Genomic DNA, 17,898 nt, shown 5'->3' on the forward strand with positions numbered 1-17,898 from the left:
AGCGTTATGTTCCTGTGGTGAGTAAGGTGACCAGAGCTCCTAGGGGATTGAGGGTAGGGTCAGCAACGTGCTTGTGACCCTTTTGGTATTGCAGGCGTCTATAAGTTACGTCAATCGCTTACCATCAGGTTGGCCGTACTAATGTACTTGCTTGAATTGTGCACTTAATTTTTTTACCTTTGGTTTGTATTTATTATATGATTAAATCAGAGTAATTGTTATTGATAAAACAATAACAAAAATAAAAATAAAAAACTATTCAAAAAAAATAACTTCTGTGCTCTCATTTTCAGTTGCGGCGGTGTTCAAATGTTTAGTTCAAGATTCTACGATCTGCCATCGATGAACAAGAATGTTACACTCAAAAGCGTACAGTTTGTCCCACATTATACTAAAGACAAACTTGATGTAATTATTATTATACTTATTTTTATATTAACAATACATATAAATAAAATGGGAGTGTCTGAATGTAAAATTAAAATAACAGTTTTTTTACTCTAATAAATGCATATGGATATAGATGTATACACGGTACATATACCAAAATAGCATTTTTTTAAATTTTTGTCTCTCTATCTGTTTATTCTGGCTAATCTATGAAACGGCTGGACCGATTTTGACGGGACTTACACTGACAAATAGCTGATGTAGTAAGGGGTAACTTAGGCTAATTTTATTTTGGAAATTTATTTGTTTTATAACTCTGCAAACTATGCAATAACTTTCTATTAAATTCCATGCGGACGAGGTCGCGGGTACAGCTAATTATTAAAATATATTTAAAAAATCTCATTTATTTACAGAAAACGTCAGCACTTTACGTCATTTTACAAGTAGTTGCTGAAAATTTAAAGAAACAAGAAATAAGTGTCGCTGAACTCGTTGATAATAAAAGTGATAAATCTGAACACAATGAATTAAATAAGATTATCAATGATATTCCAGGGATACGTATACAATACTCAACTGTGCACAGATGTCAAGTCTTAAAACAACATGACTTTTTAAAAGACGTCGATGTTGTTGTGGTCAACAATTTATCAAATGATGAAAATGTATGATATACGCTTATTCTTTTAAGTAATTATTGCAGATTCACATTATGATTATCGGGTCATTATTTTTTTTAAATTCCTATCAGATTTTCTTCATTATCACAATCTGAGATCTAGCAGCAGAAATTACATCAGAACTATTATTAATTTTTTCTTAAGAGAATATTATACGAGACAAAACTCCATAATATAATATAGTTTGGATTTTTATTGTACTTACTCTTATTCTATTTATTGTTTTACAGTTGGCTCAAGTTCTGCTTCACATGCGAACCCGTAACTCCTTCCTAATTAACACTGAGTATACTAAAGAAACTGCAAAAAGTCAATCGTTAATGTTGTACCGCACGGTATGCGCTCACACAACAGGATCAATGTGCATCGAACTGGGTTTGTGGCAACCTACTGGAGCACAAGTACAGGTAACGCTGACTTTAATATCGGAACCTTTAAAACTGTACTTTAGTGGTTTGATTTTACACATAAAATATTTAAAAAATGCCTGAATTCAGACCTTGTTTCATACTATTTAAAGAAGGAAAACGTCAATACAACTCAATTGTTTAGATAATGTTCTCTAATGTTAACGCGAAATTCACTCATTATAATAAAACAACTTTTTCCAGATTTTATCGCGGTTTATTAAATCACAGGAGAACTGGGTATTCTCCCGTGACCATGATTACTATAAAATATCCAAAACGTCAGGCATTTAAAAAACTTAATAAGCCGCGATAAAGTTTCTAAAAAGGTGTTTTATAATCAATTGTTTAGGATTTTTATGGTGATAATTACTTTCTATATAAATACTACTATTATTGAGCTTAAGATAACAATGTGTTGTGAAATAAATTTGAAGGGAATTTGGAGCGGAGAATATTATTTACCTATACGTGAAAACCCAATCAAAGGACGCGATATGATGCTTAAAATTAAACAGCCTGGTGAACTTGATACTTTGTATTGGGCAGAAGCTCCGGAAACAAGTACTGACGGAGTAAAAGTGAAGGTTTGTCACTTGAATAAATTGTAAGCTTTTGTAATATTTGTTAAATTTAGTCTCCAATTAATGCATTCAATGGTTTTTTAGGTTCATTACGCTGGTATCAATGATGTTGAAGTAAAGAAAAAATCTGGTTTTGTGGCTTTGGACGAGTACAACGAAAACACTCTCCTCGATTTCAGCGGCGTTACTGAAAGGTTAATGCTAAAAATTTAATGACAAAGTTTGCCTTGGTCTAGTATTGTCAAATATTTGTATAGTATTTACAAGTGTAAGAACTTGTCCCCGGACCCCCCAACTATACAACGCATATACTATAATAAGTTATAGCCTGCTGGTTTGTTTTTGAAACCCCAGCAAATAGATTCACCCTAGTAGGCATTAACCCCACTAGGGTGAATCTATTTGTGCGGTGTTTATAACTTATTAGATTTTTTTTATATCAACAATAAAGAGTAAGAAGAGAATGTATCCAATCGCTCTGTGTATTCTACAGTAATGTTCTTTGATGCCATAGTTTAAAATAAATACAAAAGACATTTTATTAACATAGATATTGCTTTATTCTTGTATATCTGCAGTGGAGAACGTGTAATGGGCATCGTATATGACAAATCAATCAAAACGACAGTGAGAGCTAATCCAGACCTATTGTGGCCAGTTCCTGATCATTGGACCCTTGAGGACGCTGCTACTGTACCCCTAGCATATTCTTTGGCATTCTACTGTCTGGTAAATCTTACTATATCAAATTTTATTAATTATTTTATTTATTAATAGACATTAGTGTCACTGTAATGTGGTCATGGTATATGTTTGTCAGAATATGAGCATCTATAACTATGTTTTGCGTATTCCCTAGCTCTCGACACAGGACTTCTACCTATGCTACGGAGGGCGGTTAATATGAAGCGTTTCCTTATATTTTATTTCTCTATTATAATGTACTTATTTATCCGCCAACCAGAGCAGCGCGGTGGATTAAGCTCCGATTTTTTTTTATATGGAAGAAATACTAATAGTTGATGAAAAAAATAATAATAATATATTGCAATATAAATCATAGGCATAATTTTTTTCTCCTATTACAGGCAAGGGGCAGATTCCGGAGAGGTATTAGTATACTTGTTCACGGCGGAGCCGGCGCTCTCGGTCAAGCCATTATATCTATCGCACTGGCGCACGGTTGTCAAGTCTTCACAACAGTCAGCGACAACAGGAAAAAACAATTCTTGCTAAGATTGTTTCCAGATTTGAAAGGTATTTTAAATGATATTTTGATGTATAAGGTCATTTACAATACTATTGTTAGCGTTTTTACGATTTTATTGAAATTGGACACAATAATCTTTTTATAAATAAATGAATGCTGGGTGGCTACGACATATAGAATATAACCACACCATCTCTTCTCGTGTGTGTCGTTAGAGGCAACTAAGGGATGACACAGTTCTACTACCACCTTTGAACTATTGAAACCAAACGATAGCAGGATAACCATCAAACTGCAGGCTTTAAAATACATAGACGAAAGACGAAAATGGATAGCGCCGTCTTTGGTGTGATAAAGTCAGCCCTGGGCCAGCGTTATGACTAACCCCAAGCGTAAAATCCTATGAGTTCGTGACAGAAATCGGCGAATGTTTGTTTTTATCTCTAGCTAAATAAATAATAATTAGTTTAACTCAACTGTGTGAAGTGCGCATTCTTACCTCAATCATCGTCCGTGGAACCTCACATTTACTCTCCCAGCTAGGTTCACGGTATGACGTGAACCGGTTAAACACCGCTATGAGTACACCACCACCAGATTTCTAACTGCTGCAAGACAGACAAGTATCTCAATAACATCTATAAGCCTCTCTGTCATTGAAAATTTCGGAATCGACAATGCCATTGCAAAGTCACGTGTCAGTTACCACACATATTATATCTTAGTTGCTATTTAGGATTTGGAAACGTACCTAGATGTGAATGATATTAAGCCTCGAACGTATATACAAAACTAATTTTAAGCTTCTTAAAGTATCCATATTGTTAATTAACTTGTATATAAATTACATGTTCATTACATTCTACTTGTATAGATAACGTACTTAGTAATATTGAAATCCACAATAAATCTGTTATAACTGGTTTAACTTCCGATCACTGCGGTCAAAAATTCTCTCTTAATGAGAAAATTAACATAAATTCTCGAAGAATTACATGTAGACCAATAACGGTAAAGAGAATGAATTGTTTTAGGGATATTGTAGCGCAAAAAATATATAAAGTAGATATGATGGCACAGGATCCAGATGTAATCTATAGTTCAGTTTTCAAATTAATTTTCGATGAATTCTATAACATTTTTAAACTTAAAACTTTCGATATAAATGTAAACTTAAAATTTAGTGAATGGGCCTCTGAAGGTATTTATAAGAGTAAAAATAGGTTGTACGAACTGTACAGTATAAAGCAATGGAAGCAGGAGACTAGATTTTGAATTATGTAAAAAAATATTCTAAAACTTTTAAAGCTGTTTGTATGGCTGCTAAATCAAAATATATCATAGATAAAATTATTAATTCTGATGATAAAATTAAATGCACATGGAATATAATAGTATCCGTGGGAAACGTAATAAGCAAACTATACCAATTGAATTAAATATAAATAAATGGTGCTGTTGTAAGCTCGGATGACAAGTTGGCTAACGTCTTTGAAGCCTTTTTCGATAAAGTACCCATTTACTTAACTTCTCGACTGAATTCATCTTCAACTGATTCTTCCCAACTTCTTAAAAATAACGTAAGCAAATGTAATGTTGATTTTTCATTTTCGCAAGTTGATTCTTTAGATATTCTTAAAGATTTTAAGAGTCTTAATATTAAAAAAAAATGATCTGTGGGGCATTTCAGTTAAATTAATTAGTTCTATCATTGATGACCTCGCTCCGTACTTAGCTTTAATTCTTAACAAAGCTATTAAAGTGGGATCTTTTCCAGATTTGCTAAAACGTAGTAAAGTTTTACCACTTTTTAAAAAGGGAAGTCGAAGTGATCCCAGTAATTATTGACCCATTTCAATCCTACCGTCCTTAAGTAAAACATTTGAAAAAAATATGCTAAATCAACTTCTTTTACATTTTATAGTTAATAGAATTTTTCACAGTGAACAATATGGTTTCACTAGAGATCGCTCTACGACAGATGCTGGTGTGGCACTTCTTAAACATATATATGACGCCTGGGAGAGATCACAAAATGCTATTGGTATATTTTGTGACCTATCAAAGGCATTTGATTGCGTGGACCACGGGATCTTATTAAGTAAACTTGAGTATTACGGCGTTAATGGTAAAGCTCTTAATCTAATTGCTTCATATCTATCTAATAGAATTCAACACGTATCAATAAACGGAACGAAGTCTTCTGGATCTGTGCTAAAAATGGGCGTTCCACAGGGGTAGATTCTGGGTTCATTTCTTTTTTTAATATATATAAATGATCTGCCATTTTATGGTTAATATATTTGTGATATAGTGCTATTTGCAGATGACACTTCTCTAATATTTAAATTTGATAGAAAAAAAGTAAATTATGATGACGTGAACGCTTCTTTGTTGCGAATTCAAGATTGGTTTAAAATAAACAACTTGGTTTTGAACGCCAAAAAACCAAGTGCATTGTGTTTTCATTACCTAATGTTAACCATCCAAATTATAATTTTATAATAAATAACGAGAGGTTTATTGTCAATGATACTACAGTTTTCTTAGGGATACATTTGGACTCAAAACTTCAGTGGAATTCCCATTTGTCATCCTTGAATGGTAGACTCAGCTCCGCGGCATTCGCAGTTAGAAAAGTACGACAACTGATCGACGTTGCAACTGCACGCTTAATATATTTTAGCTATTTCCATACTGTTATGTCTTACGGCCTGTTACTGTGGGATAATGCTACAGATATTGAGACTATATTTATCTTGCAAAAAAGGGCTATTCGCGGCATTTACGATCTTGGAGCTCGAGTCTCCCTACGGGATGTTTTCCAAAAGGTGGACATATTAACGATCGCGTCACAGTATATTTATAACAATATTATGTATATCCACCAAAATAATCATTGTTTTGAAATAAATAGTAATAATCGCATTGTAAACACGAGAAGGAATAACAAAATTGTAACTCCAAGTTTCCGTCTGCGCAAAGTAAACGTTTCCTTTCTGGGTCATGGTATTCGCATGTATAATAAAATACCACAAACGATTTTGGAATGGTCTCAACATAAATTTAAAGTTTTTATTAAAAAAAAATTAATAGATAAAGCATATTACTCGGTGCAGGATTACATAGTTGATAAAGATGTGTGGACTTAGTGACGCTGTATTTCATGCAACATGTTTCTAATTTTGTACTAAAACACAGTTTATATATTATTTTCAAAAGAGTAAATGCGGAGTTTCTTGCCCATTCTTCTCTGCAGAATCTACATTCCGAATCGGTGGTAGCTTCACTTTTACAAAAATAATAATTTATTTTTAAAGTTTTAATTTGTAAAATGACGATTCGAAAGTGCTCTTGGAGCCTATTTGAATAAAGCTATTTTTGATTTTGATGTATATGGTCGGAAGAGTCACTTTTTCTCATATTCTCATGGACGTCCGAAGTCCAGTATGAGAGAATACTGTATGTTGTCTGCTACTGAACTGAGTTTGGTACTACTTTTCCTTAATCAATAATGCATAAATCAGTGATTATTTAACTCTTACATTTTATCACAAGCCACTAGGAGATAGAAAACATTTCTCTTATCATGGGCTTCAGATGATAATCGTAACAGGTAAATACAAATTTCAACTTCCAATAATTTTTGTTTTGTTTCCAAAATCCAAAATAATTTTTATTTTTATCTCCAGCCCTAGTAGTATTGTTACGAAACGCTCTATTCCAGGATTTGCTGACCGGAGTTTGCTCCGAAACATTCCCACGTCTCGAATCGTTAGCCGGTTGTTTTGTTGTTTTTCCCCGACTGAACGATGCTTCTTTAATTTTAAGTCACTCTTGTTTCTCACATCGAACAATTGTCGCGTCTAATTAGTTATAGTTTTGTAATAATAAATTTTAATTAAACTTTGCTTTTTTAGCAACCGGCTGTCGCTTTTATAATTGTATTATAAATAAATATTAATTAGTTTCACCAGCTGTGTGGAGAGCTCTAGAGATAGCGTAGATACAACGTCATCTAGCGGAGAACGCAGAATAAAGACGGTGTAGTGATTTATAATAAACTTCGGATTTCAATCGGTACACAAAAAAAGGAGTATGTAACTTATGACTACAAAAAACTTTTTAATTTCAGAGGAGCACATATCAAACTCGCGTGATATAACTGGTACCGATATGGTCCTAAATGCCACAAAAGGACAAGGTGTAAATTTAGTAATATGTTCTGTTCGCGGAGAAATGAAAAATGTAAGTAAAAAATACAGAAATGGGTAATTTTTTACACTACTAGGATTGCAAATAAGCTTATGGTCCGCTTGATGGTAAGTGAATACAAGGAAGCGGCGCACACGGACGCCAGCAACATTGCTAGGAGCATTGAAAGTGCGTTACCGACTCTACCTACGACTCTCTCCCGGAACTCTGGCTGCCTTGCTCATCACTGGAATATAACCGTATTTGAGAACAATATTGTGAACAAAAAATATATAAACGACTCGCACTCAATAGATTTACCCTACTTATATTTACTCCTTTGTCGGGCGTTCGGAAATATACACAATATACAAGAACAAACGTCCAAACACAATCATGTATGCCATGTGCGGGGATCGAACCTGCAACAGCCAGCGCAACAGCCACAATCCAGTGATATGACCGTTGCGCTAAAACGTCGTCAAACTACTATTTGGCTTGGATCTTCTTTTAATTACTATCATGTGATCTTAGTTTAGTATGTAACACGTATGAATTTAATTTTGTCATAAATTATTTTTAATCACCAGGCTTCCTTGAGATGTTGTGATACGTTGGCGATTGTAATTGATACAGCTGTTTTACCAAATCGCGAAGATTACAATCTTGGCATGAAGTGGCTTTTACAGGGAATATCTTACTACAATCTAGATATGTATTCGATTCTGGAACTTCATAAGCAAGGTGAATTGAAAGTAAGTAAAATTAGGTAACTTACTGATTAATTAGGATCCTTTGAATCAATTTTTTGAAAATTATTATACTAGTATAATAAAATGCAAAAAAGAGTTAATCATATACGACTCGAAAGACGAAATTTGAACAGAAATATAAAATATGTAATTTGAGAAAAACTTAAAAGAAATATTAATATTCTAATTAACCAAAAAGTTAATTTTGAAAATTAGGTACTTTTGTAAAATCTTTACCAATTAATAAGTAGCCTCCTAGTCGTCTACTCTACGTCTAACTCATAGTTGACCTATCTCTAGATTTTAATAATTATAAAGGATAACTTACGACCTACCTATACCTAACCTACCCATATTAATTACTTTAGATGGATATCGGTTTCATAACAGGTTAATATTTTAAACTGCTTACATAGTATTATAGAAAAAAGCAGTGCGTACGATTCACGTAATGGTAAGCGATTAACGAAGCTTATAGTCTGCATCACCAAAACTACGGCGTTGATTCCCGACCCTGTTCAAGAATTATTGAATATTTGGTTGTCGATCGCAGGAGTTGCAAGCCAAGGTGATCGAAGGCATAGCTCGCGGGTTCGTGCGGCCGCTGTCGCGCGTGACGTACAGCGCGCCGCTCGCGCCGCGCGCCTACCGCCTGCAGGCCGCCAGCCGGCACCGCGGCCGCGTGCTGCTCGACCTGCGGGGAGAGCCCGCCGCCGTGCACCCGCAGTGAGTGCTGCGTTTGTTTTGTGCTTTGTAAGGTGAAACTCTTTGTATTTAGCCGGCACCGCGGCCGCGTGCTGCTCGACCTGCGGGGAGAGCCCGCCGCCGTGCACCCGCAGTGAGTGCTGCGTTTGTTTTGTGCTTTGTAAGGTGAAACTCTTTGTATTTAGCCGGCACCGCGGCCGCGTGCTGCTCGACCTGCGGGGAGAGCCCGCCGCCGTGCACCCGCAGTGAGTGCTGCGTTTGTTTTGTGCTTTGTAAGGTGAAACTCTTTGTATTTAGCCGGCACCGCGGCCGCGTGCTGCTCGACCTGCGGGGAGAGCCCGCCGCCGTGCACCCGCAGTGAGTGCTGCGTTTGTTTTGTGCTTTGTAAGGTGAAACTCTTTGTATTTAGCCGGCACCGCGGCCGCGTGCTGCTCGACCTGCGGGGAGAGCCCGCCGCCGTGCACCCGCAGTGAGTGCTGCGTTTGTTTTGTGCTTTGTAAGGTGAAACTCTTTGTATTTAGCCGGCACCGCGGCCGCGTGCTGCTCGACCTGCGGGGAGAGCCCGCCGCCGTGCACCCGCAGTGAGTGCTGCGTTTGTTTTGTGCTTTGTAAGGTGAAACTCTTTGTATTTAGCCGGCACCGCGGCCGCGTGCTGCTCGACCTGCGGGGAGAGCCCGCCGCCGTGCACCCGCAGTGAGTGCTGCGTTTGTTTTGTGCTTTGTAAGGTGAAACTCTTTGTATTTAGCCGGCACCGCGGCCGCGTGCTGCTCGACCTGCGGGGAGAGCCCGCCGCCGTGCACCCGCAGTGAGTGCTGCGTTTGTTTTGTGCTTTGTAAGGTGAAACTCTTTGTATTTAGCCGGCACCGCGGCCGCGTGCTGCTCGACCTGCGGGGAGAGCCCGCCGCCGTGCACCCGCAGTGAGTGCTGCGTTTTGTTTTGTGCTTAGTAAGATGGAACTCATTTTTAAACAACTTGGTCGGCAAACAAACGTAACCGGCTTACCTAACGGTGAGCGCGTTGCCGACCTAAAAGCTCTGGTCATCTAGTAAGAGGAGTACCTCACAAGATCACCCACTGCTTGAAATTATTATTTAGCTATGATCTTCTGTAAGGTCGATGTACTTCCTCAGTTGGGCTGCTCCAGATTTTGAAAAGAATATTTCCTACTTTGCCTCTTACCTCACTTAAACTAAAACAGTTATAAGTTTGCAATAGCGTTGTGCTGGGAGAATATATTAGATATTAAAAAAGTGTATTCATAGATACGTTTTCATTCCGCACTATATAATGATTAATTATTTATTTTTTGTGACTTCTTTCTGATTTAATTCACTATTTTGATGAGTAATTTTGACAATGTTATCTAGTTATTACTTTGATCGCTATGCATGTAAAATTGTGTCCTTTTCAGAGTCAATTGCTCTCCTGAACTTCACCAATTACTATTCTTGGAGAATGATGTACTAGGAATGCATCTGGCCAACAGATTGATAAAACGTGGAGCCAAAAAACTGATTATAGTTAGTTCCAATCCATCGAACTATCTGTCATTTAACCTGAAGTATGTACTATTTTCAAATCATACTTATTACTTTCGCTTTAACTTTGTTCAAATACATGATTTTAAAATTTTATAGGAATTGGAAATCGCAGGGAATAAATGTCGAATTGTTGGACAAGAATGCCTTAAAGACATCTCTTTTAAATATTGTTGAGAAAAATAAGTCCTTGAAAAGTATTGAAGGAATATATTATGTAGTTTCGCCGGATGTGCAAGCCGCTAGTGCTACGAGGAATTTGGAACAATTGCTGTTGACTTCACAGATATCGCAATCAACATTGAAGTAAGCATTTGAGCTATTACAAGTTGTTCTATAAATTGTTAGTTTTACTTCAGCGCGATTTTAAGCACATGAACCTGAAACGCTTGAGGGAGGATGCTAAAAACATCGACAGGTTCCGTAAGCATGACCACATATCATTTTTTCGTGCTCAACTTAAATGGCTCCCAATCGACCTTCGCCGTGATATGCACACCCTGTTGTTTACAGAGTACTTTATAATTAGAATTCTCCCGAATATTTCCGTTCTCATTTCCAAATTCTCCCTCCTCCTTCACGTTCCAAACGGCCTTGCATCCCTACGATGCTAGTCATACCGAAGAGCAACGCCATATTTCTCTTGCATTCTTTTTCGGTATAAGATTATTCTACTTCTATATATGTACGGTCGAATTGAGTAATCGCGTCCTTATTGAAATCGGTTAAAAAAAGGTGTTTTAAGCTTCTCACTCAAATTAATCCGTAATCAATTATTCGTTAAAATTTTCCAAAAATTTAAGTGCAATGAAGAATATTATTTAATACTAGCTGGCCCTACAAACGTTTTTTTGCCATATATGTTATTAATCCCCCCCCCTTATAGCTTAGAGGCATGAACAATTGATATTGGCCGATTCTCAGACCTACCCGATATGCACACAAAATTTCATAAAAATCGGTCCAGCCGCTTCGGAGGAGTACGGTTACTAACATTGTGACACGAAAGATTTATATATAAGATTTAGACACCCGTAGTCAATAACGCTATGGCTTATATGTGAAACAGAATATTTACCATATTTGTTGTTAGTTATTTAGTTTTTTTTTGCATTTTATAATATTCACACGTGGTTATTCGTTCCTAAGATAATCAAATTGATGCTTGTATTATTGATAACAGCTGAGTGCTATAGCTAAATATATTTTTTTTAATAAATAGACATGAAAATAATACATTTATAAATGTAAATTACACACCCAGACTTAGGCGGGAATTGAACTCACAACCCGCGGAGTAGAAGCCAGGTGCCACCACAAACATCGCCAATGGAATGGCCAAAAATATTTGTATTCCTAATATTTCAATACTATTACAAGAGGCGTGGTCATGAGTACAATTGTGTGTGCACAAATTGCATTCACTTCGCTGGTTAATTATCCCATATTACATTTAAATCATAGTATTAATAAGTAAAATATTAATTTAGATATCATTATATCATTTTAGAAACTTCGCAATAATAAATACTGGAAATAATTGTTGGCTAAATCCGATTGTAAAAAACCTTCAGGAAAACGTAACTTCAATCAAGTTACCCAATTTGAAACAGGTAATAATTATTAATAAATTAAATTTGAAAACTTCTAAACGATATTTTATTAATCTTTCTTTTATAGCCACAGGATTCAGTGAATAAATCTGAAGAAGCTATTTCAGTACTTAGCGCAGTTAATGCTATTGAACAAGCGTTGTGTTCCAAGCAGCGCTTTGTAATCGTACATTCGCCGAAACAGGTTCCTCAACTATCTTTAGTAGATGAGGTAGCATTAATCACAGGTAAAAGATATTTACATTTTTTATTGTTTGAAATCACATTATTTAAGCAAATGAGACAATCACAAGATCACAGCTAAATAATACTGTTTTCAAGCAGAATTGTGTTTCTGTTGGTGAGTAAGGTGACCAGCACCTGGGGGGAATTGAGTATAGGGTTGAAAAGGCGCTTATGATGCTTCTGGTGTTGCAGGCGTCTATAAACTATGGTAATCACTTACCATCGGATGAGCCCTACGCTTGTTTACGGACCTAAAAAAAAGATGACCACGTGTGTACTCTTTATGTAAAACTTGTCTTGATGACAACAAACAGAAAAAAATTACTCAATTTTGTGATGTCATTCAGTATGCGCGTACTTTGGCGATTTACATATAATTATGTATATTATATGTATGACAAACATGTGTATTGTGTAAATAATTTTAGACTGTGTATTTTAGGAATACAAATCACAAAGGATAGACCACGGGACGCCACGTTGAGAGATTTAGGCGTCGATGGCACTAAACTTGAACTCTTACGAGTTCACTTGCGAGATGTCTGGCTGACATTGCTCAATGAAAAGGAAATTGATATGATGACCATTTCAAAGTGAGTAATTTATCATAAAAAGATACAACAATGTGAGCCATATTTAACACCTCAAAAAAGTAAGATTTCCCTGGTATATGGATATTGACTCATCACTTCATCATTATCACTTCAACCTATCGCAGTCTACTGCTGGAGATAGGCCTCCACAAGGTCGCACTAAAAACGGCGTGAACTCATGTGTGTTGCTCATAGTCACCACGCTGGGCAGGCGGGTTGGTGACCACAGAGCTAGCTTTGTCGCACCGAAGACGCTGCTACCCGTCTTCGGCCTGTGTATTTCAAAGAATTGAAAGTTGGAACTAATAGTTTGATAGGTATTTAAGGGTTTTAGACAGCAACCGTTCTGGAGTAGTGATGGGTGTGAGCATAAACACAGACGGTTTGCGAATTCGATTCCCGCTCGGAAAGGGTACTTCTTTTCCGTTTGGATCTCTGTCCTTGTTGTTCTACCCACCGTGCCTCGGTCAGCACTCTAAGACGTTGGTCCCGGTTGTTATCGGAAATACCTGATAGCAATTGTTACAAATAGTAGGGCGAGTATAACACATATCGGCAAACCCGCAGTGGAGCAGCGTAGTGGATTTAGCTTCAATCCTTCTCCTTCATGGAGAAAGAGGCGTATGTGACCAACAGTGGGATGTTTAAGGCTGGATACAAATATAATAATAAGAGTTTTAGAATACCTACATGTATTGTATTTTTATTTCGTTTTAGATTTGTTTGTTTTTTTGTAGCTTTATCGACTTAGGGGAAAGCTTATCAGAAAAGGTCTTTAAAGAAACCAAAGGCTTGGAGACATTTATTTCCTACATCGATAGTGATGAGCTTCTAGCTACAACTGAGATGATCCTTTTACCGACACTCACAAACATTTCTAATGAGGTAAGCCGTATAGTAAAAAAAAAATTAATTCATTTGGTTACATGACTTTATAAAGTATAAAAAAATTGATACAACTGATTCAAATATAAATAAAAAATTATACCAGACATCAATTTTGTTAAAAATGTAGATAAATATTTTAAGTGTCATCAAATTTAATCAATACTACTTTGCCAAGAGATAACCATCAACACTATATTAGATCACGTTTTGCGTGAAAAAGAGGATTCCAAGCCCATCTTTAAAAATTGACTTAGTTTCCATAGACGAGCTACTATTATAAACTCGCTCCGCGTGACACATTTCGTGACGTAGGGTGGGTTTTTTTTTCATTTGGAACGTGATCTGTAACACCCACATAACCCTCTATTTGAAGTAACGCAGTTAAGAGTCGAACCTCCTATATTTTTTATATCAACATTAAATTTAATGAATACATTTAAATTGTATGTTGTGCTCGGCTGTCATTGAAATACAAATTTAGAAATTTGTATTTTGTAGCAACTTTGTATCGATTCGTGTTTTGTTACCATGCGAGTAATGAATAATTAAACATGTTGACAGTGCGACGACGAGTTCGACGTAAACCAAACGTACCTGTGCGTGGTCCCGGGCGCGGACGGGCACCACGCGCGCTTCCGCACGCTGTGCGAGCGCTCCAAGCTGCCCGCGCTCGTCATGCAGCCCGGCCTGGATGACCCGCACGAGACCGTGCGGGACATAGCTGACCGATTCGCAAAGGTTTCTTTCAAATATTATAACGCTGAAATTTCTTTTATTAAGGTAGGGCACAGCCAGAAATGTCCAGAAAACCGACCGGGGAAGTACATCAAGTCACACAAAATTATTGATGATATGATATAGAATTATATTTTTTTCAACTATTATATATATTCCTGCGGTATGGTAGCCAGATTTCATAGGGAGGGGTGGGGGTAGAATCAGCAGCGCATCGATCAACATTTGTGATACTTCTGGCCTTCTGGCTTCTGGCCGACTTCCAAAAAAGGAGGAGGTTCTCAATTCGACTGTATTTTTTTTATGTATGTTACATCAGAACTTTTGATCGTGTGGACCGATTTCGACAAATGTTTTTTTAATCGAAAGGTGGTGTATGCCAATTGGTCCCATTTAAATTTATTTGAGATCTAACAACTACTGTTCGAGTTATATCTAATAATGCGTTTTTACTTGACGCTTTTTTCGTCGACCTACGTTGTATTATACCGCATAACTTTCTACTGGATGTACCGATTTTGATAATTCTTTTTTTTTTTGTTGGAAAGGAGATATCCCTAGTTTAGTACCATGATAAGAAAACCAGGATCTGATGATAGGATCCCAGAGAAATCGAAGGAAACTCTTGAAAATCCGCAATAACTTTTTACTGGGTGTACCGATTTTGATAATTTTTAATTTAATCGAAAGCTGATGTTTGTCATGTGGTCACATATAAATTTTATTGAGATCTGATCACTGCCTACTTTTTGAGTAATCTTTGATAACGCATAGTTACTTGACTATTTTTTCGTCGATCTACGTTGTATTACTCGTCGATGTAATTGAAGTCGGTTTTTTTTTTCGTTTGCGAGCAAACACAATTATTACTCTATAAATGGATACTAAAAAGATAAATATTTATTTATTGTTTATTTATTAATGTTTGTTTATTTCAGACTCTCCAGAAGAATACAAAATTATCGGATGGATTTTATTTATTGGGTTACGAAAGCGGTGTAATGATAGCTTTAGAAATTGCTGCAATCTTTGAAGATCAAGGTGAGTAAATTTTGTGAAAAAATATATTTTTTCTTTTCATTGATCCACAACTCACTTAACTTCATCCTGGTAAATTTTCAGGATTAACTGGCACTGTTTTTTGTCTCGGAGGTACACCAAAAGAGATACAGGAGCATTTCGAAGAAATACTTAAAGATTACAAAACTGACGACGAACTCCAGAACGCTGTCATACGTCACATGTACACTTTGTTGACTAACAATGAAGATACAGAGAAGTTGGACAGTGTTATGTCTAATCAACTGTCTTGGAACGAAAAGGTTACCGCTTGTGTTAATTTGGCATCTGATCAAGTGGTTCATTCAAACCAATACACCGAGGAGCTCATCAAAGCAGCTTACGGAAGGATTTTGCAAGTACGTCGTTATAATTACGAGCCTCGGCAACTTCGTTCTCAACTGATATGTATACGTCCTCGATCGAGCACGACTTGTAAGACGTCAAACCTACAACAATACTCTTTGAAGCCTGTTATAGAATATGAATTACAAGCTCCATTCGCCTTCGCTGCCGAAGATCTAAGTTGCAGTAACATTATCAATCGCCACCTAGATCCCGCGATATTGGAAGCTTTTGAAAAGAAAAACCTTTGTGAAACATACATCATTAGCTCTAACTATTTCGTGTCGAACATTACTCAATAATCACCTCTAATTGTTTTATGTTGCTTCTGGAATAAATTCTTTCTTTTAATGAATATTGTTTGAAGTTGAAGTTTTTGAATGATGCCTCTAAATAATTATAATTTAGTCAACTAACAGACTTACTAAAAACACATTCGCAATTCGTCAATTTTATAACATTGACAGTTCGCACCAATATAAATATATATATATATATATATATATATATATATTATTCCTACTTATTAAAAACCTTATATTTAAAATTAATAGATTGATACAAAATGAGAACAAATGAAAATGAAAATACATAGACATCTATTTATTTTCCCTTCAGTTACTAACTTTTCTTTTCACTTAAAATATATTTTACGTAGTAATTAAAAAGGCAAACGATCAAAAGACAAAAGAGATTTAGAAAATAGATACAAACTTTTTGGTCTGATTGCTCAAATACTGCGCTATAGTGTCGTCAACCTATTCCAAAAGACTAGATACTTTACATTCAAAATTGCTTACATTTTTTTTTATAACAATGGGGCCAAACGAGCAGACGAATCCATCTGATGCTAAATATCTACCGTCACCCATGGACATCTGCAATATAAAAGGAGTTGCCGGTATATTGCCGGCCTTTAGGGAAAAGATATCTATACACTTAACGCTTGAAAACTCCCAAATTATAGCGCTCAGGGAAAACTTCAGGAGAGAAATTATTCCACAGTCCGCATGTACGTGGAAAGAATGCGTGCGAAGCTCGCACATTGGTTGCAAGCCAGGCAACCGGCTTGCAACCAAGTGGTGTGGATGAAACTTAGTCCTTCGGCGTATGCTGCGATGGTTAAAACGTGATGGCGGCACCATATTAAAACAGTATTTTAAAACCCTTACTTTTGTAAATATCTACAATCTACTTACACACACGGTCGTCTGTTCCTATAGAAAGGAACTTAATGCTTTTGTTAAGGGTAACTAACTGTTAAACCTAAATAGTTTTTTTTGGTAAATATCAAAGCATGTATTATAATACATATATAAATACAAATATTACACCCAGACTCAAGTGGAAATCGAACTCGTAACCCGCGGAGCAGAAATCATGGCCACTATCAGAGATTACACTCTGATGAACTGGATGCGGTAATCCCCCGGATATTGTATTATTTTCCACCTTCCGAATATGGTGCCAAATTGGCGGATCCGGTGATGACATTTTTTTCACAAAATGACCGCTCTAATTAAAGTCATGGGGTAATTATTAGGTGTAGATGTCATTTAGTGCTGAGATAAAAGACTTGGTTACTAGTTTTCAGACATTTAAATTAGCTTTAGATGCGATATGGTAAAAATATTCAACTATATTTACAGCTGAAATAACATTGAAGTTGTTTGACATAGCGCATTTAGCCTGTGACATCCTACTATTGAGCATAGACTTCTTTCTCCATGTAGGCTCTCCTAGGATTATTCTAGTAGGATTTTCTCCTGTGTTGGGGGTTCGAAAACATACACAATACACAAGCAAAAACGCCCAGACCACGGCAAATAGATATCACTTCGCTTCAGCCTGTAATATCCTACTTTTGGGCATAGGTCTCTTTCCCCATGTAGGAGAAAGATCGGAAATTAATCCACCACGCTACTCCACTGTGAATTGGTGGATATGCCCTCTACTATGAGAATCGATCGCTATCAG

At 36.5% G+C, this 17,898-nt stretch overlaps 1 protein-coding gene across 1 annotated transcript in view; it reads left to right on the forward strand.

Annotated features, from left to right (window-relative positions):
- The window catches only part of LOC123663604 (fatty acid synthase-like), a 34,378-nt gene extending 18,102 nt beyond the window's left edge, over positions 1-16,276 (forward strand). The window contains exons 21-47 of the mRNA XM_045598276.1: positions 294-408; positions 807-1,058; positions 1,304-1,480; positions 1,918-2,067; positions 2,149-2,258; positions 2,643-2,793; positions 3,153-3,321; positions 7,410-7,522; positions 8,059-8,223; positions 8,774-8,946; positions 8,999-9,058; positions 9,111-9,170; positions 9,223-9,282; positions 9,335-9,394; positions 9,447-9,506; positions 9,559-9,618; positions 9,671-9,730; positions 9,783-9,842; positions 10,337-10,486; positions 10,563-10,769; positions 11,974-12,076; positions 12,144-12,303; positions 12,744-12,894; positions 13,632-13,779; positions 14,344-14,520; positions 15,456-15,558; positions 15,640-16,276. Of these exons, the coding sequence (XP_045454232.1) occupies positions 294-408; positions 807-1,058; positions 1,304-1,480; positions 1,918-2,067; positions 2,149-2,258; positions 2,643-2,793; positions 3,153-3,321; positions 7,410-7,522; positions 8,059-8,223; positions 8,774-8,946; positions 8,999-9,058; positions 9,111-9,170; positions 9,223-9,282; positions 9,335-9,394; positions 9,447-9,506; positions 9,559-9,618; positions 9,671-9,730; positions 9,783-9,842; positions 10,337-10,486; positions 10,563-10,769; positions 11,974-12,076; positions 12,144-12,303; positions 12,744-12,894; positions 13,632-13,779; positions 14,344-14,520; positions 15,456-15,558; positions 15,640-16,223 (3,838 nt within the window). The 3' untranslated portion in view covers positions 16,224-16,276. The remainder of the gene's footprint in view (positions 1-293; positions 409-806; positions 1,059-1,303; positions 1,481-1,917; positions 2,068-2,148; positions 2,259-2,642; positions 2,794-3,152; positions 3,322-7,409; positions 7,523-8,058; positions 8,224-8,773; positions 8,947-8,998; positions 9,059-9,110; positions 9,171-9,222; positions 9,283-9,334; positions 9,395-9,446; positions 9,507-9,558; positions 9,619-9,670; positions 9,731-9,782; positions 9,843-10,336; positions 10,487-10,562; positions 10,770-11,973; positions 12,077-12,143; positions 12,304-12,743; positions 12,895-13,631; positions 13,780-14,343; positions 14,521-15,455; positions 15,559-15,639) is intronic.
- The last annotated feature ends 1,622 nt before the right edge of the window (positions 16,277-17,898 follow it).

Source organism: Melitaea cinxia, chromosome 20 (genome assembly GCF_905220565.1).
Source record: "Melitaea cinxia chromosome 20, ilMelCinx1.1, whole genome shotgun sequence".
NCBI lineage: Eukaryota > Metazoa > Arthropoda > Insecta > Lepidoptera > Nymphalidae > Melitaea > Melitaea cinxia.